This window comes from Drosophila willistoni, chromosome 3R (assembly GCF_018902025.1).
Source record: "Drosophila willistoni isolate 14030-0811.24 chromosome 3R, UCI_dwil_1.1, whole genome shotgun sequence".
NCBI lineage: Eukaryota > Metazoa > Arthropoda > Insecta > Diptera > Drosophilidae > Drosophila > Drosophila willistoni.
Genome location: NC_061086.1, coordinates 23,312,948 through 23,335,732, shown reverse-complemented (window position 1 = coordinate 23,335,732; position 22,785 = coordinate 23,312,948). Strand labels below are relative to the sequence as shown.

Here is a 22,785-nt window from a genome sequence, read left to right as displayed (position 1 = left end):
CAGCTGGTCAAATGTTTACATTACATTATTGAGAGTATTTATATACAATTGTACTGCCATTCACCCGCCGACTCTTCATGGTCATTTTAAGTGCAGAAATTGGTTTTGTTTTACCTTTACGTTAATTTTCCTGCTGACGGTATATATATTCACGTATTAAACATACCAATTAGAACCTCCACGAACAGGGGCATTGGATTGCGGCATTTCATTATACGAAAGTTTCGCGGTGTCAGTTTGTCGTGGTCGCTTGAACTGATAAAACATCAAAAAAACGGAGCTAAACTTCCGCTTCCATTCGGCGTGGGAGTGTTGGGCATCTTTTCTTATCAAAGAGGCAATTATTAGATAAATATACAACAAAATATGGTTAGTATTGTCTATTGTGTGTGAGAGAGAGAGAGAAAGAAATAGCTGACCATGTGGCAGTTCATTCACTACCAACGCCGGAGAACCAACAACGACCTTGACTGCTTCTTGTTGTGTTTATTGTTCAATCCTGTGTTGGCGAAAACCTAAAATCAATAAATAGTATCAACTGGCTTCTACGCAATTTACCGGTTTGCACATTTAAGTCTAAATATCTTGGGCAAAAGAAAACCAGTTATCGACTCCATACTCCATGCGATACGAATTGAAAGTGTTTTGTGTTGTTGTGCTTTTGGGCCTGGATTGGTCTGGTCTGCAAGAAACCAGTTAGTTGTTGCTTCTGGCCTATTCCTGTTATCTGCTACCTGTTGACTGCGTTTTGTGTTGGCATTTTCAGTTGCTGACGTGTTTACATTGAAAATGGTTCAGTTTACGGTAGAGACACATCTCCCCCCAAAAATCTCCTCCATAGCAATAGATTTTATAATCTTTGGATCATCTTTCTTATCTCTCTCGTTAGCAGGAAACATATTTATATGATCCCAATTTGCTGCTTAAGCTGGACTTTCATCGCAGCCCGGCTAAATTTCAACCTTTCATTTCTGCTGCCAGTCCAGGTGAATCTTGGCTGAAAGTACGTCCACTTAAGGATACGGATTATGATCGTGGCTTTTTGCAGTTGCTATCACAACTTACACATGTGGGTAATGTGAATCGCACCCAGTTCCTGAGTAAGTTTTAGCCAACAAATTTGTATATACACAATTCACAAATTTCCTTTTTTCTCAGCTCGTTTCTCGCAGATGAAAGCTAGTGGAGATTACTTCGTGACCGTCATTGAGGATACACGTAAGGGCGAGATCATTGGAGCTGCTTCACTTGTGATTGAACGCAAGTTTATACACAATTGCTCAGTGGTGAGTTATTATGTAGTATCCTGATATTTGCACTTCTTAATGGACTTGTCCTTATCCTTATAGCGTGGTCGTTTGGAGGATGTGGTAGTCAATGATACGTACCGTGGCAAGCAGTTGGGCAAGCTGTAAGTCTCACTTAACAACTCTTTGAAAGGTGTGAGTAATGGTTTTTCTTTTGGCAGAATTGTGGTAACCGTTTCCTTGTTGGCCGAAGAATTGGGCTGCTATAAAATGTCCTTGGACTGCAAGGACAAACTAATCAAGTTTTATGAATCTTTGGGATATGTCCTAATACCAGGAAACTCGAATTCCATGACCATTCGTTACGATGAAGCACCTCAAACGACGCTCAAACGAAATGTGACCTCAACTCATGGCGGCGGCGACAACTCCTGCCAAACTGTGAGCCTTGATTTTGCCTCTTGACAATTAGCCGCCAACGCTGCTCCCAAATCCAAGCTTTGAGCCTCTCAATATGGCTTCAAAGCTCAGGCCGGGCGCAATGCAATGCACAAAAACAAAAACAGAAGAAAGCATATGAAAATATTTTTTTTTTAAATTTAATTTCCATTGCGCTTTGCGCTTGATGGATTTTTTTTGGACAGCGCTGGCAGGCGGTGGTGTCCTTGCCAAGGACATACAATTAGTTATAGACTCTTTACTACATAACAAATATGAAAAAAAAAAGAAAAAAACAAGGCCAACAGCACAATGATTTCTCAATTCTTACAGAATTCTCAATATTATAATTTTTTCTCCCCTTTCTGCTACTGATCGATCGATTGATTGAATGAATGAATGAATGAACTATCCATCAAACAACCAACCAACTGAGTAAAGGTAGTAGTTATATTGCCTTTTAAGAGCACTTTCATCAAGTAGCCCAAAATACATATTATATATACATCCTATGTACTAAATGAAAAAAAGAAAATCACATTCAAAACTAATTAACAATGCCTAATTGTACTTCCTCTTGGTATCACGAATATGCACACAAATGGCCACATGTTGGGCACTTGGAGTGTTGGGCAAAATATTTTTGTAAATGCTCGATATGACCGCCATGGGAGCAGCCCTGGCACCACGCATAGATTCCACGAACAATTAGACCGCAGACACAACATTTGGCCGATTGCATCGATTTACATTTATCGCACAGCCAACCAACGTGTCCGGCCAAAGGACGGGAACATTTACCGCAGTTTGTGTGCATGGTGGTTGACTGTTGATTCAATTGACGCACCGAACGCAACCAAGAGCGATTAATCACCTCGCCAGCCTCATTCCAAAGTTCATAGCGATGCAGTTGATCGACATAGGCATGAAACCAATGCTCCTAGAAACAATTCCAATGGTATTCAATGAGGATTCTGGATACTATCGACTTTCAGCGACTTACCACCAGAGCATCTTCTAGTGGCAGCAGTTTGCGTGCCTCTCCCAAAGCAATTATCACTGTAAGAGCTGTTTGAACATCGCCAACATCGTTTTGCAGCATTAGAGCATCGGCCACAAATTTATGGGGTTCCCACATGGGTATGGGCACATGGGGGACTTTCAGTACGGTGGGCACATGCGGAGGCTGTTTCAAAAAGATGAAGGTCAAAATATGAAAAGAAATCTCTGTTATTGCTCAACTTACCGGTGACTTTTCATGTTCATTCGCCTTGAGATCCACTTGGGCTCTGGCTGCCTGTACATCGTGATGGAGGGCAGGAAATGCTAGTGCCTTGCTTACATCTGATGTGGGACCAACGTAAATAAAGCCATTCCGCAGAAGTTCAAAATTATCAAATGTTATTTCGCTAAGGATTTGAGTCTCGGAGAGTATGACCGAACTAGTTGGTGGATGTTCATGCTCATCATCGATGTCCACACTGGAATCGGCACCGATTTCATGCGGTGCCTCTTGATTGTTGCCATTCAAGTCCTGACCCATTTCGCCACGCTGTGGCATAGTCCAATCGCTTTGCACCTGAGTGGCGCGTCTTGAATTGGTTGAGAAAGATGCGCGATGCTCAAAAGGTGGCTCAAAATGATTGGTACCATAAAAAAGCTTTATAAAATTCCACAGTGTGGTGGCCTGCAGAGAAGATATTTAGATTATCAGTTTTTACACGAATCAGTTTACCAATTGCTTACATTATGTTTCCCGTATTTACGACAGACATCCGCATTGTGATCACACAGATCGGCCAGTTTTTTGCCGCTTATCAAGAGATCCTGGGCACAGCCTATAAAAGATTCATGTTCGCTAAGTGCTTGTGAATGAGGCTCCTGCAAAAACGATACCCATTAAACTATAATCGTCCACAATAAAGCAGCAGAACAACTTACTACATCCTTCAGTCTAAATTTGTACATTTTGGAATGATCCAAATGGAATTGCATGCTACCGGCCACAGGTGTTTTTGAGCGACTTCTAAAAAATTCTCAGATTAATATAATGAGTTTCTAGATGAGTTGTAAACTTACTTAAAGCTTGTAGTTTTTGTATTGGTTACGCCACTTGTCTTTACGGCATACTCTTTAATTTTTTGAGCAAACGATATATCACCATGCCTGCCCAGACTAGCACCCTGAGCATTGGCCTTCAGTGCTGGCCGTGTGGCATCTTTAAAGGCGTGCTTATATATCGTCGAGTCCTTGCTGGTAGAGAGCAAGCAGTGCGAATCTCCCTGCCAAGCAATGCCAGTGGTGACATTGGTATGATCGTTAAAGGAGGCAAATGGTATAAAGGGACGACGTATATCCCACACATGGATACTGTAATCCACCACCAGAGCGCAGCTGGCAATGTGATAACTACAATAAACAAATGATTATCAGTTGATACATATTTAATTGAATTATTTAAACCTACGTTCTTTCTGGTCGCCATTTGACACGACCGACAACTGCAATGGTATGGATTGTATACTCGAGTCCAGGACGACCATCCATATTCCAAACTTTGATCTGTTTATCTCTGCTACCGGTGGCCAGCCAATTCCTTGTCGGATGCCAGTCGCATGTGTATATGGGTCCACTGTGAGCGGTAAATTGAACCATGCACTTATCCCACTTCCGCATATCCCACAATTGTACTGTTCCATTCTCGGACACTGCAGAGAATATGTTTTGTGTATGAGGACTGAACTTAACGTCGCGCACGGATTCTGAATTGCTAAAGTATGTATTGACCGATTTATCTGAGCGTATATCAAAGCATTTAATGGTTCCATCTTGTGATCCTGAGATCAGAATATTCGGCTCGCTGCTATGAAATGTCACCGTATGGGCTGTCCGTTCGTGCTCATTGTAGACTAGCAGCTGCTTTTGTCGTCCAAATTTCGATAAATCCCAAACAGAAACTACTCCATTAGTGGCAGCCGTAGCCAATAGATTGCTATCCAGTGTGCTCCAGGAGACATCGTTTGATGAATAGCTAAGATTTTGGTTTTTGCCACCGCGCATATTGCAGGATTCAGTGAAGCCATAATTGTCAATAGAATACACCTTTAGCACTGTGTAAATGCAAATAAGAGAAGGATAATTTAATCACTTTAAATGGAGTTCGAGTTCAAGGATTTCTCTTACAGCTGCGCCCGGCCACGGCAATTTGTGTGTAATCCTTGTTTAGAGCTAAAGCATTGGCATGACCCTCCAGACATATCCTTAAAGACACTGTGGCAGGATCTTCCATAGAGTCGGGCATTTTGCCAGAACAAGTAAAACCAAATTAAAACTATTTTTTTATGTACAATTTGATAAGAGCAATTGCAGACCCAAAACAAAACAAGAAGAAGCATCGATTTGCACCCCTCGTAAAATAATATACGTTTGCCATCCCTGGTAAAATATTTACAGTTTCCATCCATGGTAATATGTGACAACTCTGTCAGTTACTTTGCTGTTTACAATCCAATTGCAATTTGTCGGGAAATTTCAACAGACGTTGCTGTTTATATAGGTTTTGATTAAGCAGCCGCTGCAAGGCACAAGTCAAGCACAGGTGAGGGAGGCATCTCAACCTGAATTCAGCATGCCGGATATCAAGATAACTCCATTGGGCGCCGGCCAGGATGTGGGCCGCAGTTGTCTATTACTTTCGATGGGCGGCAAAAACATAATGCTGGATTGCGGCATGCATATGGGATATAATGATGAGCGTCGATTCCCGGACTTCTCGTATATTGTTCCTGAAGGACCCATCACCAGTCATATTGACTGTGTGATCATTTCACATTTTCATCTGGGTATGTTGAGCTGTTAACCTTGCCGTGGCCGGCTTATCTATGTTTCTAATTGAATTTCATTATTTTTATCAATGCCTGTGCATTCAGATCACTGTGGCGCTTTGCCTTATATGTCTGAGATTGTTGGCTATACGGGACCCATTTACATGACGCATCCAACCAAGGCGATTGCGCCCATTCTTCTCGAAGATATGCGCAAGGTTGCCGTGGAGCGTAAAGGTGAATCCAATTTTTTCACCACGCAAATGATCAAGGATTGCATGAAGAAGGTTATACCGGTGACATTGCACCAGAGCATGATGGTGGACACCGATCTGGAGATCAAAGCCTATTATGCTGGCCATGTGCTGGGTGCAGCCATGTTTTGGATTAAAGTGGGCTCCCAGAGTGTTGTGTATACGGGCGATTATAATATGACGCCGGATCGGCATTTGGGTGCTGCCTGGATTGACAAATGTCGTCCGGACCTGTTGATCTCGGAGAGCACTTATGCCACCACTATACGGGACTCTAAGCGATGTCGTGAACGTGATTTCCTTAAGAAAGTCCACGAGTGTGTGGCCAAGGGCGGCAAGGTGTTGATACCAGTGTTTGCCTTGGGCCGAGCACAGGAACTGTGCATTCTACTGGAGACCTACTGGGAACGCATGAACCTCAAATATCCGATATACTTTGCTCTCGGTCTGACCGAAAAGGCGAATACATATTACAAAATGTTTATCACATGGACCAATCAGAAGATCCGCAAAACCTTTGTTCATCGCAACATGTTTGACTTTAAGCATATCAAACCCTTTGACAAAGCCTATATTGATAATCCTGGCGCGATGGTGGTATTTGCCACACCCGGTATGCTGCATGCCGGCCTTTCGCTGCAGATCTTTAAGAAGTGGGCGCCCAATGAAAACAATATGGTCATAATGCCGGGCTACTGTGTCCAGGGAACGGTGGGTAACAAAATCCTGGGCGGGGCAAAAAAAGTAGAGTTTGAGAATCGACAGGTGGTCGAAGTGAAAATGGCCGTAGAGTATATGAGCTTCTCGGCTCATGCCGATGCCAAAGGTAAGAAGGAATATTTATATTGCCACAAGCAAGAACCGAAATAGTTTCTTCCATATCATTTTATAGGTATCATGCAGCTGATACAAAACTGTGAGCCCAAGAATGTAATGCTTGTTCATGGCGAGGCGGAGAAGATGAAATTCTTACGTTCCAAAATCCGAGATGAATTCAATTTGGAAACCTATATGCCAGCCAATGGGGAAACTTGTGTCATATCTACGCCGGTTAAGATACCTGTGGATGCAGCAGTCTCGCTGCTGAAAGCCGAGGCACGCTCCTATAATGCCCAGCCGCCAGATCCCAAGCGTCGGAGGCTTATCCATGGTGTTCTTGTGATGAAGGACAATCGAATTATGTTGCAAAATCTTACAGATGCTCTCAAAGAGATTGGCATTAATCGCCATGTTATGCGTTTCACTTCCAAGGTTAAAATGGACGATCCGGGTCCAAAGGAACGCACCATTGAGAAGTTGAAATCATTGTTAGATGAAAAAATGGTTGGATGGACCGTTTTAATGCAGGAGACGGGTTATATAACCGTTGAGACAGTTGAAATTAGAGTAGAGGAGGATGAGAAGGATCATAAGCAAAAGACCATACTAATTACCTGGACGAATCAGGATGAGGATATTGGTGCCTATATTCACAATCTGTTACAGAATATGTGTTAGAGCCGTGGGAAGATACTTCCCGTCCGGGCATACAGATGTGGTCAATTGCGATTCCATAGTTTTTAAGCACAAAGGTTTCTATTCTATATCTGAAATGTTTACAAATAAAAATTTACAATATCGAAACCATAGTTATACATTTTGGCTTTCACTTTTTGCACTTTACAATATAATGAAAGGTTTTTAATTCGTTCGATCCACATTTATTAATTCTGATAGTTTATAACATTATTCTTGGGTAAGGCCCCAGTCCTAAAATTAGATTAGGCGCCTTGAATCGTAATCGCAATCGCAATTGGTTGGGCATTTGTGGGCGAATCCCTTTCCCTTCTCCTCCTTATGTCAAAGCGGCGGCACCGGAGATGATTTCAATCAACTCGCGGGTAATGACCGCCTGTCTGGTGCGGTTGAATGTGAGAGTCAGCTTGTCAATCATCTCGCCGGCGTTCTTGGAAGCATTGTCCATAGCCGTCATACGGGAGGATTGCTCCGAGCATGCTCCCTCCTTCATGGTGTAGAAGATGAGCGAGGCCAGCGAGAACTCCAAATAGCTTTTGACGACATCGCTATCGAGCGAGTCATAAACGGCCAACTTCTCGGACTTCTCCACAGTTGGGCCACTGAAGATGGGCAGTGAGGAGCACTGGTACGAAACCACGGACTTGAATCTGTTGTACACAATCTTGCCCTCGGTATAATCGTAGCCAGTCTGAAGCACTTCGTGGGCAATCTTTGAGGCGTCCAAGAAGGTAGGTGGCAAGCGGCCGATTTCATTGGCCACCATCAGGATATTCTTGCCGTACAGACGGGACAGAATGGAACGCGACTTATCGCCTACACAGAACACCCTGGTGTTGACATCGTCAATAGCCAGCTCTGCACGGATCTGACGGGCAACACCGGTGTGAACGGCACCACAGAGACCACGGTCAGATGTCATGGCGATCAGCAGCTTCTTGGGCTCGGCCTTCTCGTCGGCCTGGATTTCAGTTTTCTCGAAAAATTGCTGAGCACCAACGCCGTAGGGACGCGCCGCCTTCAAATCACGCTCGGCACGGGCATATTTGGCAGCGGACACCATCTTCATTGATTGCGTAATTTTCTGAATGTTCTTCACGGATTTCAGACGAATGGAGATTGCCTTCAAGGTGGCCATGCCACGCTGCTGCTGGGCCTGAAGGGTGGCTTCAATAGCCAGCGGCAGCAAAACCGTTGAACGTTGCATCATCATCCTGTGAGCTGTTGTTGAAGTTTTCCCTGCACCAGAAAAAAATTAGCGAAAAATCAACGATGTCGGCCAGCGAAAAATTCACCTGCGTTAAGTTGGCTGCACGATAACGAGTGTTATGACACAGCTTGTGGTTGCCACCTTGTTCTGATTTTCTGCCATTTTGCGTTTTCCAACCCTGAAATGTTGAATAAGTACGGCATATTTTATCCAGCCCTGGTTCGATTACACAATCAGCTGCTCGCAAGGGCTACCTTAAAATTTATCGATAGTCTACTTGGCGCAAATCCGTCGACGTTAGCCAACACTAATTAGATATCGTGATATGTACAATCGATAATTACACAAATACTGTCCTCCTAAGTCTGCAAGTCCCTCAACAATGAAACACACACAAAAAAGGATATAAAAATCACCAAAAAAGAGATAAGAAGAAACAGACGAAGTGGAAAAGGGAAGAAAATTACGACAAAGACCAAAACGAAGATTGGAACTGGAGTTAGGTCAGGTACAGGTGCAGCAGCAAGCGGACCAAATGCGTGGCAAATGAAGATTAGATGTAAAGTTAACAGCTGGCAAAGATCATAGTGTAAATACACAAAGGTGCCTTCTCCAGCAGCAACAGCAACAACAACAATAGCAACAGCTGCCTGAGTGTGAGTGTGTGTGTGTGTCTGTGTGTGTGTAGGTGCGTGATTAATTTACAAAACATTCAGGCCCACACCTCGTAACAAAATATTAAGCCGTCGAGCAAAACACATGATGTGGTCGTTCTTTTCGCGCGACTCTTCTAAAGATTTTCCTTATGAAATTGGCGAACCAGTTGCTGGCTTCGATAACTACTCAATATGGCAATTGCACAAGGCAAAGCGTAAGGGCACTCTGGAGGAGGTGTCTGTATTTGTATATGATATTCGCAGCGGATCCGATACGAAATGTGAACTGGCCAAGGCATCGTTGAAGCGACTTAAAACATTGCGTCATCCCAGTATATTGCAATACCTTGATTCGTTGGAAACGGACAAAATGCTATATGTGGCCACGGAGGCCGTAGATCCATTGGGAACATATTTCACCAAACTGGCCACGGATAGTGTGCAAAAAGGCCTTTACCTAGCGTGGGGGATATTTCAAATAACCGTAAGTTAACCCAAAAATATTCACACGATTAACAATAAATGATTTATTTGTATTAATTTTGTCTTTCAGCGTGCTCTATCCTTTCTCAATAACGATGGTAATCTGAGGCATAACAATGTCTCCGCCTGGTCAGTATTTGTTAATGCATCTGGTGAATGGAAACTGGGTAGTCTGGAGTTTGTCTCAGCGGCCGACGGCAATCCCATGCCTCCCGTGAAAATACCCGTTACCCTAGAAGTCTACGACGCACCCGAAAAAAATGACCAAAGCAAGCTTAAAGCTGCTACAAAGTGGTAAGTTGGAATCATTATATACTGGAATCATTATATCCAAGAACCTGTCCATGTCTCTTTTTAAACAGCTCTGTGGATATGTGGGGACTAGGTTGTCTGGTGTGGGAGGCCTTTAATGGCGTTCTAAAGCAACGCTCTAATCTTAAGGATATTGAACATATTCCCAAATCTCTACAATCACTTTATTGCGAACTAGTCGGTGCCTCACCATCGAATAGACCCAATCCGGCGGATATTATAACAAGATGCCGTAAGCCGGGTGGCTTTTTTAAGAATGATTTGGTGGATACATTGCTTTTTCTGGAGGAAATACAAATCAAAGATAAAGCGGAGAAGAATCGTTTTTTCAGCGGCTTAACAACGCATTTGGACTATTTTCCCGATAATGTGTGCAAGCATAAAATTCTACCACAACTGATAACCGCCTATGAGTATGGAGATGCGGGCTCAGCGGTGCTGGCGCCCATGTTTAAGGTTTGTCAGACACGAAATTAAAAATACATATTTCGAAACTAATCTCTTTCCTTTTACACTCCAGTTGGGTAAACTGTTGGATGAAGTGGAATATCAGAAGCGCATTGTTCCCTGTGTGGTTAAACTATTTGGTTCCACGGATCGTGTTACCCGTTCACGACTTTTGCAACAGTTGGATTTGTTTATTGCGCATTTACAGCCACAGGTTGTCAATGATCAAATATTTCCACAAGTGGCCCATGGTTTTTTGGACACAAATGCCACAATTCGCGAGCAGACTGTTAAATCCATCATTCATTTGGCTCCTAAGCTCAATTATAACAATCTCAATGTGGAGGTATTACGTCATTTTGCCCGATTGCAGGCACGCGATGATCAGGGCGGCATACGCACCAATACTACAGTGTGTCTTGGCAAGATTGCCCCACATTTGCATCCGCAAGTGCGACAGCGTGTTCTAGTTTCAGCTTTTATACGTGCCATGCGTGATCCATTTCCGCCAGCTCGAGTAGCTGGTGTTCTGGCGCTGGCCGCCACTCAGCAATATTTTCTACTCAGTGAGGTGGCTAATCGTGTCTTGCCATCATTGTGTTCCCTAACCGTGGATCCAGAGAAAACTGTAAGAGATCCGGCCTTCAAGACCGTTCGCGGTTTTTTGGGCAAACTGGAAAAGGTGTCCGAAGATCCCAGTTTACGTGAGACCATGGGTAAGAATGGATTTTCTTTCTGTGTCACTTTAGCACATCAAACATATATTTTGCTATTGCAGAGGCGGATGTTCATACAGCGACACCATCAATAGGTAATGCAGCTGCCACATGGGCGGGATGGGCAGTTACAGCTGTAACAGCCAAATTCTATCGAAGCCAAAGTGATTCATCGCGACCACGACCACCTTTAACAGGACGAAATCTTTCCAAACCGGCATCTTTGGGTAAATTTCAGCTTTTATATATGTTTAACCCAAAAACTTGTATTAATTCTTAATGATTTTCTCTCAGAACAACCATCAAGCAGCAGCTTATCGACAACCACCAGTAGCGTTACCTCAATGACCTCACTTGAGCATGAAAGTAATGATACCTCAGCATCGGCTTCCGATTATGGCAACAACGATTGGGATAATGAGAATTGGGGTGAAATGGATGTAAGTTGGCATATGCCCAATGTCTAATTAATGCCACGTACTAAAGTTTGTGTATATTCTTTTTGGCAGACCTCACAGGATCCTAGTAGTCCATTGGCAGCCAGTTCCAATAATGGTCAATTAGTGGCAGCTAATGCACTCAATGAAGTACGTGACGGTTGGGATAATGAGGAATGGGGTAGTCTTGAAGAGGATCCGGTAAATGAGTTACAATTTTGTTGTCGTCCATCTTGGCCTAACTCGATTTTCATTTGTGATTTACAGTGTGAGGAAGAAGAACAAGCGGAACAAGAGCAACAACAACAGCAAATGGCCCGACAATCCATATCCTCGACAACATCTTCCAGCCAGCATCATCATCATCAACAGCAGCAGCAGCTAAATGATCTGAACGATCTTATAGATCCAATGAGCAAAATAAACAGCGGTTCACAGCTGCGACCCAAAGAGCTGCCCAATCTTTCCAGCAGTAATACGTCGCCAACAGCCAACTGTAATAATATAAGCCCGCCATCATCGCACTTAAACAACTCCACGCACAATGCCAATTGGAATAGTGATTCATGGGCTGATGGTGAATTCGAACCGCTGGATGAAGCGGGTACGGGTAAGTTCTTAATGAATTTTATACTATGTCATTAATTTTTGAATCGTTCATGTGTTTTCCCTCTTTTTGTTTTAGGTAACAGCAAACTGGATGAGGCCCGTCGTAAACGGGAAGAGAAGAAACTTCAGCGTCAACGTGAATTGGAGGCACGACGAGCCCAGCGTGTCAGTGGCCCAATGAAATTGGGCGCCAAAAAGCTTTAAAAGGAATATTTGATAAATAGAATTGCAATGTATATTTTATAAAGGCCCAAAGTAAATTTTGTATATTACTCTAAATGTCTCGTCCTACTTTCCACATTCTCAGTGTGTGTGATTTTGTTTTTTGTTTCGTTATTCCTTTTTAATTTTTTGCATTTAATGCAAAATCTCAGTGTTTCGAGCCTCCATTTCGATACCATATTTAATATACATTTATATATACATATATAGAAATACTTCATAATTATATTATGATTAATTGTAAAACTCTAAACACGATATTATTTAAATATATTCAATTGTAAAGCACTTTGTAATTAAGAATGACGAAAACAAAACAAAAACAAAAAGTTGACAACTAAAAACAAAAAAAGAATGAAAAAAACAAGGAAAACTAACCAAGTAGCTAGTAAATTACTCCAAATTTATACTTTAGTAAGCGAATTAACTTTAAACGACAACTGAAACGAATACGAATTAATGCAGAAATGCCCTAGTAGAGTAACTTCATTAAAAAAAAAAGGAAAAAACAAAAAAATTACCAACAAATTGGTTGTTTTACTAACAATTAGTAACACTTAACAATACAATTTGTATTGTTTTGTATATTGTGAGAATTGATATCAAAAATGAACAGAACAGAGAGTACAGAAAACATAAAACAAAAACAAAAAAAAAGAGAATAACTAACAAATTTATTGCAAATTCCCAAATATATAACAACATTAACCATTTGTGTGTCTTGTCAGATTTCTCCTCTAACCAAAAACCCATTTTGCTCGCCCCACAGTAACAAACAAAGCTACAAAATCCAAGAAACAGAAAAGTATTTCATATTCCATTTTCTAGGCGGATTTATTATATATATATATATATATGCATATATGTAGAACGAATCTATGTATGTATTTTTAAATAAATTAAATAAAATATACATATTTTTATATAGTTAAATGCATTAAAAGAAAAAACGAATATAAGAATAAAAAATATATAGAACCAACCAAAAGCAAGCAATTATAGAGAATGACAACAAAACAAAAACAACAAAAACAAACAAATAATTCAAACAATTTTGAAGCTTTTTCATAAGTAAATAGTAGAAAATTGCACTTGTTATATGATAAAAAAATATCCTATGTTGCTATTTATAGGATCAGAACTCTACTTATGTATGTGTGTGTCACATTAATTGGGTTTTCTTCTATAATTGCAACAACAACAAAACCAACAACAATATAAAATGTGAATTTTTCCCACTAACTGCACCAAGCGCAAGCCATTTTTTGCATGTCAAAACTAATCAAGTTTAAAAAAAAACAAAAAACTAAACAAATTTTTGGAAAATCCTGTACATACCTAACACATCTAAACATCATATATACATATATATATACATATATGCTGATTTTTTCCAATACCTCAATATCAGTGTACAATTTTTCCATAATATATTTTTATCACACATCGCAAAAAAAAAATATTAAAAAAAACCGAAAAAATAAAAGAAAAATCTGGATGCAATTCCATAAAATTTTGATCCTTAAATCAACTTTAACTACATTCACAATTCAACAACAAACGACAGCAGCAACAACAACAACAACAGCAGCAACAACACTCTTTTAATAAATTATTTTGCAAATGCAATATTTAATATTAGAGAACTTTATAAAACAAACAAACACACGAAAAATTTATATTGTTTAGACAAATTTTTAAGACTGCAAAAATGAAACCAAAAAATAAAAAACAAAAAAACTAAAAATTAGACGAAAAAGAATCAGAAAATAAATTCATTAAAAAAAGGCAAATTGATAAAAAAAAAAAAATACAAATTATTTAGTACTAATTATCAGTAAAACAAGAAAATACAAAAATTTTGAAATATAACAAAAGAGAGACATAAATCTATATATACATATGTATGAATTTTTTCGCCGGAGCTGTTTTTCTTTTTCCAGATATGCCAACGGATCAGGATTTTGCGCATTATTATTGAATATTATAAATAACAATCAACAAAATGATCAAAGTATGTATAAAGTTTTTTTTTTGTTTTGTTTTGGCAATTGCTGGTACGATTAGAAAATGAAACCAATGTGAACATTTTGTCATAAACAAGCTCTAAATCTTAAAACATCTTAGGAATTAAGGGAATACCAAATTTAATTGCAGATGAGGCAAGTCAAAATTTATAATAATAATTATAATTGTAGATACAAATTGACACAACTTCTAACAGAGAATAATTTCTTGATTCAGTTGCAAATTTATAGAATTCTCATTTCTATTTTCTAACGTTTTTAATAGGGTCGTACGACTTTATTGTAGGGAAGTTTGTCTATATAAGTAAATGTCTTTTTTTCCCACAGTTTCGAGAGTCTGTGTCTATGTTTTGAATCTGTTGTGACAACTGTTTTCTTGCATCGTGTGCTAATTGCATTCGTATCAATTAAATCAAGTGCATTAACATGCTTGACGAGTATTAACTCAAAAGTAGTGCTTACTTTTGCTGGAATCGCCGTTTGAACAGCTGTTTTTTGGTTTAAAGACACAAGGATAGAAAATCGGCACGTGTTACCTCTAAATAGAATACAAACAAAACAACTAATGCAATTGTAATAATTAATCAAGGAAACGGTTAAGTATATATATATATATATATATAGGATATATCCTATACAACTACACAAATCTTAGATTAATCTCTTGTTTTAAGGAGGACTTTAAGAAATTGGTTGAAAAACTTTAGTTCTACTTGGATATTTATACATTTTTGAAACGGTCAAATTCTTTGGCCTCTGCTTAATATTATTCTACATAAATGTTTTCTCCTATTTCAAAAGTTATCTACATTTGTTTGAAGAAAAATTTGATATTAATATTTGTTTAGAGTAATGATTTTTCGTTATGCTTTTGCTTATATGCCAAATTATCTAAATAAATAAGGAATTAAAGTATTAATATTTTTTGTATTGAAACTATTCCTTATCATTATCAAGAATTATTATCATAAAAATCATTGGTGTGAAGGAAAACTAACGAGCTAAGTTAAAAATCTTTTGTATGCCAAGATATTCCTACGATACCTAGCAATAATTGGGCATACACATGAAATATAGATTACAGAATTTATATTACATTTGCGATATTTTAGTTATTTTAGTTTAGATATAAAATTCCTATCGTTTTATTGACTTTGCTAAGTAATATAGTTATTTATATAGTTAATATATTTATTTATATATTTTGGCAGTGATTGTAAATTACAGCCAAACTTCTTAATATAGTTGATACATGGACTAATAAGAAATATGAGAAAGTTGTCCTATGGTAAACTAAAAAATGTAGCATACTTATTTGGAGTCTTGTCACATACGTTTGTTTATATGTGGTGGTAGTATGTGCCTACATATATTAGAAATGTTTCATTTTGTGGTCTTTTTCAATTTCTTACCAACTTAGCCAACTTCAAAATAAAGTTATATAGACGTAGCCGTACAACGCTCAGTACCAATAAGTGGCCCATATGACAACAGGCCCGAGACTGTTACGAATGACCCTAAGTAAAGTTAGTGTTACAACTTCTACCCACTCCGACCTAAGGGCAAAGCCGTATTACATATATAAACATAAATTAAACTAAAATAATAGAAAATATTAAAAGTAATAAGTTAATATTTAAATTCTCACTTAGTGCAAGTGTTTTATTAATATATAATTTTGATCATTTTTTGATATATTTGTATTCAAAAGTATTCCTTAAGCAACAAGTATTTTAATTAACAATTCGAAAACAAAAAAGTTTGCAGACTCTAGAATCTTAGCTAACAGCTGTTTATAGTTTTCTATTCCATTTGTCTATAATCTATAGAAGTGATTAAAATATATGGGTTGTAAATGATTATAAGCTAGAATTGAAAAGTGTATATTAATTACCTACAGCTTTTCAGTTGTCAAATTTTCGTATACAACATGCCATGTCTTGGGGTGGTTAAAAATATCTAGGTGGAACGGAACGAAACATATAATCAGAGTAAAACTTCCCTCTTAAAATGTTTATCACCTCATTAAGACAGCTCGCAATGTGCTGTGCTTTATTTTTGAACGTTTCTATTTTCTCACGCGCTCGTTTCGTTCGCAATTCGTTAATTTGTTGCACTTGAAGTTGTTGAAGTTGAAACCGATGCTGATGCTGATGTCTTATGCCTTATGCTGTTGTGCGGGCAGGGAGGAGAGTTGTGCGGGTCCGGTCTGCCCTTGCCATGAGTAATTGCCTCTCCCCCAATTGCCTTTGGACTAAAATAGTATTTCGTTAACCCCCAAGAATTTCGAATTGCTATTATTAGACGCTGAAGTCATTTCAGTCATGTCCAACTTATGGTAAGCGATGGTGGAGTGTGGGGCGGGGTGTTTGGGAGAGAGAAAAGACGACAATTGTTTTGCTTGCACTTGCATTACTCATACGCCCTGCCTTACCTTAACTGAACTTAACTTTGCTTACAGCTTACTCGATCTCGTGTGTCTAATTGTGCGCCAGAAAATGAACCGGGCTAGATTGCCTGATTGCTGGGGTGTACAATTAAATAGTTTGTCGTGATAAAGTTGTGCAAATATTGAGATCATTATGTTAATTTAACATTGCCCTGAAGCTGCATCAGCATTCGTGGTGATGGTGATGGTGGCAGCATCTCAAAATTTACTTTTCAAATGCCACACATTTTGCGCTTATTAAACTTGAAATATTTTCTACTATTTCCACTTCTATTTCTGTTGCTGTTGCTGTTTCTGTTGCTGTTGTAGATGCACATAGATGTTTTGTAGTTTGTTGTTGTTTGTTGTTGTTTTGTTTCTGTCACCAATTGTTCGATTTGGCACGCAGGTGTGCGGCACAAAATTCACATAATTTTCGCGCTTAAAGCGCACACAATATGCATTAAATGCTATTTGCTCTGTGGTTTTACTCTATTCGCCATTTGCCGACTCGACAAAGTTGAAGTCTCGCATTCAATTCAATCAAAGCGCAACATTTAGTTTTCATTTCGGCATCTTTTGTTGTTGTTGTTGCCTTAGTTGTTCATTTTTATACCATACACCCATAGAGTGACTTGGCATATTAAATTCGCTAAAATGTATGTAACAGGCAGAAGGAAGCTTTTCTGACCCCATAAAGTATATATATTCTTGATCAGCATCAACAGCCGAGACGACTAGATATGTCCATCCGTCCGTCTCGGAAACTATAAGAGCTAGAGCCACCAAATTTGGTATGTAGTCTCGTCTAGTTTGTACATTTATCGAGTTTGGTTTAAATTTTTGTCACGCCCCCTACCGCCCCCGCAAATTAAATAAAACCGATTTTCTCAAACACTATACTAACTAGAGACCCCAAACTTTGTATGTATATTTGCTTAGTCAATGCTCAAACTTTGTATGTATAAAGAGTTTGCCAAACCCCCTTTTCGCCCCCGTAATTTGAAAAAACTCGATTATCTCCCGCAATTTTCTACCTTTTACAATCAAATTTGGTACACTTAAATTTGATACTAATATCCAGAAAAATACCAAATTTGGTCAAAATCGGACTAAAAATAGCCAAGCCGGAGTTGGCCGTTAGCTGGTGGGGGCGCTAGAGTGCTCATATACTAAGAGCGTGAGATACTAAGATATGCTTGTAAAAAGCATGCGAACAGTGAAACATGTGAAATATTTGTTTTATTGGTGTATGGTATACCTAAGTCGGCGAGACGACTTACTTACTTCATTTGTGTTGCTGCTGCTGTTGCAGTTGTTTTTCAAATTTCAAATTAGCATTGGTAAATGTTTTTATCTAATACAATGTTTAGGAGTGGTTAAGGCATACTCCATAAGTGGCACAGTAGTTTATCTTTAGGTTGCAAATCTTATTTGAATATTTATTTTAATATATTTGTCAAAAAGTGACATTCGTATCATCTACCAGACCTGTCAACAATTTTTTTTTATCTTAAAAGAGGTGAGGTGATCAGGTGACAATTTTTCTTATTTTGTTATCTTCTAGGAATCTTCCTTTTCAGCTTCCAGATTTAGATTAGGTCATAAAGTCATAAACATACGACTGACTTGGACTCTGGACTCATTATGTAAATATTAATATCAGCTATCGTTGCTGATTTTTTTTATCATTCCTTTTAACTTAATAATTAATTTAACTTAATTTAATAATGAAATAATGGGTGTAAAAGATGATGAAATATATACAAAAAGTTTAAAATATATATAAAAAGAGAAAATTTATAACTTTATAACTATTCACTGAAGGTCAGTACAAAAGAAAATTGTTCTCCAAACATCTAATACTTCAGAGGTTAAAGATGGACCAATCAAATGATGTAGAACCTAAGGAAACCTTATCGGGCCATAACTATGCTCTAGTAATAGGACCTTCCTATCGTTTTTAAATCCGAAGATATAATTGTTGAAAACTAATTGGGTCCCATATGTATTTCTAGGAATGGCTTTAAAAAAGGGAGAGGAAAACGGATGAGGGAGATGGTTTCTTTATGCATACACCCGGAAGTCACTGCATAAAGTTTAATCTGTCGGAGTTTAAATTTTGTGATTAAAGCATTTATTTTATTTGGAAAAGATCGCGACACAAGGAAATGATCGCGACCCAATTATTCAGTCTGATTTGCGCTATGAAAAGACTTTAGTTTTCGATCCATTAAGGCTTTGCAATGTTAATAAGAGAGGTACAAGTACAATTTTTAAGCAGGGCAAAAATACCTTTAGGATATCCCTCGAACAGTGACTTTTCTCAATAACATTGTTATTTTCGGAGCTATTGTCGTGAAATTTAATATTAGAGAGTTTATTACACATATAAACGACTGTGCCAAATCAAGATCAAGATCGGGTGACTATATCATATAGCTCCCATAGGAACGATCGGTCGAAAACAGTGACTTTGATCAATATCTTATTTATTTCCTATGCTAAGATTATAGGCCATTCTTTCGCAAACTTTAGCCCTTTTAGAAAAAACGTTTTTTCACTTTGATGACTATAGGTAAGGAAAGAGTTAGCAAAAAACTAACTAAAAAAACGGCCCTCTGGTTTTTATTTGCGATCCATTCTAAATGGGCAATAAGCAAATATTGCCAAAGTTAATCATGAAATGGGCGTGGAGGTCGAAAAATAGCATCCAAACTGATAACATGCTTGCATGTTTTTACTATTATTTTTATTATGTGCAGTTAAGGGCTTTCTATCTTGATGATATTTGCATATAAAAACCAACAAGTTTTTCTGATAAATTTCCTATGGTTGCTATATACAATATATTCGCGTAATCTCTATTAAACTTGACACAGTAAGGACTTTATATACAATATACAACTCTATTTTTGACTAATCGTTCCCAAGAAAGCCGTATAATCAAAAGATCCTATCTTAAGGATGTCTTGAAGAATAATTAACTAGCATATACTAGCATATATGTATGTATAAACATTTAAGGATTATCCCTTTAATTAACAATCGAGTTTTTAATCTAACACTCCGATTGATGGTACCTCTAAAAGCTACAGTTGTCCAATCCAATCCTTTGATATATTGCAACTGTTTCTACTTGAATCAATTGTTGAAATTCAGTTTATAAATACGTGAAAATTTGTAATCGTTATGGCTCATTGGGATTCCCCACAAAATAATAAAATAAAACATTCGTAAAGCATAATTTCCGTTCTGTGCAAATATACACACAAAAAATATTGAACAACAACCAATAGGCAAATATGTAAAGTAAGTAATTGTATAAATATTATAATAAATAAACATTTTGTTGCTAAATGGACGAACCCCCTAAGTCAATATAAAATTATTCTTTTTGTTGTTGTTGCTTTCTTATCCACATAAAAGTGTGTGCGTGTGTATGGATAAGAAACCGAAAAAAAAAAAAAAAAAAAAACACCACACACACACAAAGAAAAGTCCCAGACCAGATCGGAGAACATGCGCTTAAAAAATATATATATAAAAAAATAATAAATAAACCGAAAAACCGCAAAGATAAGACTGAAGCAGGCAGTTCGAGGTCTGGGCTTAGCTCCTCCTCCCCCTCACCCCCGGCGTTAATGCGTGCCAAGTATGATAATTCTACATATAAATAGAGACGGAGACCACCACAAAACAAAAGCCACAAATGGAGACTGAGACCGAGACCGAGACTGAACTGAAGACGGAGCTGGCGATGGAGAGGGCGACAGATGACTCATGACGACGCGTGGACATGGCGCGAGCCCAAGTGTTCCACGATTGGCACGAGGCGAAAAGAAAACAACCAAAACACAACTTACAACTCGCGGCTGCCTCGTTGCCTAGCCAGGCCTGTTGCATGCAACACAGTTTAGCCGATGAATGAAAACGTGCTGCTGCCACATAGGAGTCTCGGATGATGTGGAGGGCGAGAGGACGAGAGGGTTGTCCAATTAAGGCGCCTGTAAACAGGTTTTCCATTTTGGCCAGGCCAAGGCTTGGTGCACACGTGTTGCATGTTGCCAGCCAGCCTGCCAGCCAGCTTGCTTTTGTGGCCCAAAGTTCATGTTTACCTCCTGCACTCAACCACCCACCCACCCACTTAGCCACCCACCACCCAGGTTCGAAAAGTGGGTCAATTACAGCCTGCCATTGTCGCCATATCTATCTCTCTCTCTCTCTCTACCACTCTCTATATAGATGTGTGTATTTGTCTGCCGACTTGCGAAATAATAAATTCAATTTCACAAAAATGAGCCAAAAAAAAAAGAAGGCGAAGTAAGCCAACTGAGGCAAACCAAGCGAAAACGCGTTAAAATTGATTGTGAAATTCTAGGAACTGTCGCCGGCGTTGCCGCTGATGTTGGCGCAGGCGCTGGTAACCGCTGCCAAGCTCCAGGTCTACCTCTGATCTCCAAAACTCTGCCCCGCCTCATTCTCTTTTTTTTCGTTCAACTTTTCTCTTCTCTTTTTTCCCTTTTTTTCGTCGTCACTTTTAAGGTGTTTTTTCGTCGCAGGGTGTCAATGTGTGTGTGTGACATTTTTATAATTATCAAATGATTTAAACGAGTAATAATAAACCTTTTTTGAATTTGATAGAACTTATAACTTTATTTCATTGTTTTATTGATTTTCATGGTTTTCAGAATGCCCTCGAGGCGTATACTTGATTAGCATCACGTAAGCCATTCACCATGTATTAAGTATAGTATTTAAAACAAAATGAACTACTACTACCATATTTAGAGATAAGTACACACTTATATAATTGGCTACATATGTACATATATAGCTCAGCTACATACATACAATATATACATGATAGATTCATTACATATTCATCTTTTCTTTAATACAATTGAAATCCTGTGTAAAATACCAAATTCTCTAAAACTATGTGTTATCTACAACACATAACCTTCAGACAAAATTTATTATACAAAATTAAGAGAATTATTTTCTTATAATTTGCTATCTTACATATATTTTGCTCCTAATTTCATTTTCAAAATTCATAAGAAATGCACAAAAAAATTGTTTTAAATATTCTTTGGAAATCCATTCCAAACACTATAACTATATAATATAGATATGTATATATGTATATAGATATAATTTAGAAAAAAAATTATTCGTTATCCACAATCGTTTCCATTATCCCTGACGGAACTACCTTTTAGTATTGCTTCATCAGGGGTAAACTCCACCTACGTCGGGGTTCGAACTCGAGAACAATAATATAGAGTCTATGTTTATTTGGCTTGATCTTTGTCAAACGAAACAGTCTTGTATCCAAAATTCTTTGGGCCAGTTTTCCTTTTAGAAGACATTTTAGAATTCTTAGTGATATCCATTATTATAATAGCTCAAAATCAGACAAAGTCGAACCCTTTAGTAGCTAAAATATAATCAAAATCAGAAAAAACGAGTAGCTCTTACGGTCTAGGAGGAATTTGCGCTGATCCAGACGGACGGACGAACAGACGGACGGACATGGCTATTTAAACTCGTCTCGTCATGCTGATCAAGAATAAAAATATATTTTATATGGCCGAGTATACTTCCTTCTATCCCATTTTGCGATGGTGTAAATATATAAAATAGACGTAAGTATATTTCAAATTATTGCCTTAAATTTGAAGTATAATTGAATTGCGTTACTTTATATCCCAGAACTAAGTTTCTTTAGATCTTTTGTAGTATCTTAAATGGACATAACATCTTAGTGTTTAGTTCTCCCAGTTTTTAATTAGGTATCTATAAATATATATATATATAGGATTACAATGAATATATATGTATATAGGATTACAATTTCATCTCCCTTACAAATTAAATTGTTTGCACTTTGGTTTTTGTCATTGATTGTCATTAAAATCGATTAACAATTTCAAAATCATTTATTTTATAACATT

At 38.2% G+C, this 22,785-nt stretch overlaps 5 protein-coding genes across 9 annotated transcripts; 3 read left to right on the top strand and 2 right to left on the bottom strand.

Annotated features, from left to right (window-relative positions):
* The first annotated feature begins 39 nt into the window (after nt 1–39).
* Nucleotides 40–2,236, top strand: LOC6647623 (probable glucosamine 6-phosphate N-acetyltransferase). Of its 5 annotated transcripts, none has more exons than XM_047013585.1 (6): nt 40–369; nt 893–1,100; nt 1,159–1,286; nt 1,350–1,411; nt 1,469–1,688; nt 2,019–2,236. In XM_047013585.1, exons 1-6 carry the CDS (start codon nt 367–369, stop codon nt 2,058–2,060), a joined length of 663 nt encoding a protein of 220 aa, XP_046869541.1. In that variant the 5' UTR covers nt 40–366; the 3' UTR covers nt 2,061–2,236. The 5 variants fall into 5 exon arrangements, with proteins under 5 accessions (XP_046869541.1, XP_046869540.1, XP_023034369.1 ...); XM_047013584.1 differs by having other exon boundaries at nt 41–369; nt 890–1,100; XM_023178601.2 differs by lacking the exon at nt 40–369 and adding an exon at nt 723–804.
* On the bottom strand, nt 2,002–5,073 carry LOC6647952 (GATOR complex protein WDR24). The gene is made up of 8 exons (XM_002070152.4): nt 4,869–5,073; nt 4,153–4,795; nt 3,765–4,094; nt 3,627–3,711; nt 3,432–3,566; nt 2,932–3,372; nt 2,689–2,871; nt 2,002–2,625 (listed from the first exon to the last, which is right to left on the bottom strand). The coding sequence occupies exons 1-8, from the start codon at nt 4,984–4,986 to the stop codon at nt 2,269–2,271; spliced, it is 2,292 nt and encodes a 763-aa protein (XP_002070188.2). The 5' UTR covers nt 4,987–5,073; the 3' UTR covers nt 2,002–2,268.
* Nucleotides 5,074–5,159: 86 nt separating this feature from the next.
* Nucleotides 5,160–7,391, top strand: LOC6647953 (integrator complex subunit 11). The gene is made up of 3 exons (XM_002070153.4): nt 5,160–5,527; nt 5,615–6,589; nt 6,656–7,391. Exons 1-3 carry the CDS (start codon nt 5,314–5,316, stop codon nt 7,258–7,260), a joined length of 1,794 nt encoding a protein of 597 aa, XP_002070189.1. The 5' UTR covers nt 5,160–5,313; the 3' UTR covers nt 7,261–7,391.
* A 4-nt stretch (nt 7,392–7,395) lies between these two features.
* LOC6647954 (ATP synthase subunit gamma, mitochondrial) lies at nt 7,396–8,633 on the bottom strand. Its single transcript, XM_002070154.3, has 2 exons — nt 8,574–8,633; nt 7,396–8,517 (listed from the first exon to the last, which is right to left on the bottom strand). The coding sequence occupies exon 2, from the start codon at nt 8,489–8,491 to the stop codon at nt 7,598–7,600; it is 894 nt and encodes a 297-aa protein (XP_002070190.1). The 5' UTR covers nt 8,492–8,517; nt 8,574–8,633; the 3' UTR covers nt 7,396–7,597.
* A 194-nt stretch (nt 8,634–8,827) lies between these two features.
* LOC6647955 (N-terminal kinase-like protein) lies at nt 8,828–12,898 on the top strand. The gene is made up of 9 exons (XM_002070155.4): nt 8,828–9,628; nt 9,698–9,921; nt 9,990–10,395; nt 10,460–11,102; nt 11,165–11,329; nt 11,397–11,542; nt 11,612–11,740; nt 11,807–12,149; nt 12,225–12,898. The coding sequence occupies exons 1-9, from the start codon at nt 9,248–9,250 to the stop codon at nt 12,350–12,352; spliced, it is 2,565 nt and encodes an 854-aa protein (XP_002070191.2). The 5' UTR covers nt 8,828–9,247; the 3' UTR covers nt 12,353–12,898.
* The last annotated feature ends 9,887 nt before the right edge of the window (nt 12,899–22,785 follow it).

What these genes read in the sequence shown, in the direction of transcription:
- LOC6647623 (XM_047013583.1), top strand. An exon ending in GAATCGCACCCAGTTCCTGA is followed by an intron (nt 1,101 to 1,158) that starts GTAAGTTTTAGC and finishes CTTTTTTCTCAG; the next exon opens with CTCGTTTCTCGCAGATGAAA. An exon ending in TTATACACAATTGCTCAGTG is followed by an intron (nt 1,287 to 1,349) that starts GTGAGTTATTAT and finishes TTATCCTTATAG; the next exon opens with CGTGGTCGTTTGGAGGATGT.
- LOC6647952 (XM_002070152.4), bottom strand. Translation starts at nt 4,986, where the DNA reads ATGCCCGACTCTATGGAAGATCCTGCCACAGTGTCTTTAAGGATATGT. An exon ending in TGCCGTGGCCGGGCGCAGCT is followed by an intron (nt 4,796 to 4,868) that starts GTAAGAGAAATC and finishes GCATTTACACAG; the next exon opens with TGCTAAAGGTGTATTCTATT. An exon ending in AATTTAGACTGAAGGATGTA is followed by an intron (nt 3,567 to 3,626) that starts GTAAGTTGTTCT and finishes TCGTTTTTGCAG; the next exon opens with GAGCCTCATTCACAAGCACT.
- LOC6647953 (XM_002070153.4), top strand. Translation starts at nt 5,314, where the DNA reads ATGCCGGATATCAAGATAACTCCATTGGGCGCCGGCCAGGATGTGGGC. An exon ending in CATTTCACATTTTCATCTGG is followed by an intron (nt 5,528 to 5,614) that starts GTATGTTGAGCT and finishes CTGTGCATTCAG; the next exon opens with ATCACTGTGGCGCTTTGCCT. An exon ending in GGCTCATGCCGATGCCAAAG is followed by an intron (nt 6,590 to 6,655) that starts GTAAGAAGGAAT and finishes ATCATTTTATAG; the next exon opens with GTATCATGCAGCTGATACAA.
- LOC6647954 (XM_002070154.3), bottom strand. Translation starts at nt 8,491, where the DNA reads ATGATGATGCAACGTTCAACGGTTTTGCTGCCGCTGGCTATTGAAGCC.
- LOC6647955 (XM_002070155.4), top strand. Translation starts at nt 9,248, where the DNA reads ATGATGTGGTCGTTCTTTTCGCGCGACTCTTCTAAAGATTTTCCTTAT. An exon ending in GTAGTCTTGAAGAGGATCCG is followed by an intron (nt 11,741 to 11,806) that starts GTAAATGAGTTA and finishes TGTGATTTACAG; the next exon opens with TGTGAGGAAGAAGAACAAGC. An exon ending in GCTGGATGAAGCGGGTACGG is followed by an intron (nt 12,150 to 12,224) that starts GTAAGTTCTTAA and finishes TTTTTGTTTTAG; the next exon opens with GTAACAGCAAACTGGATGAG.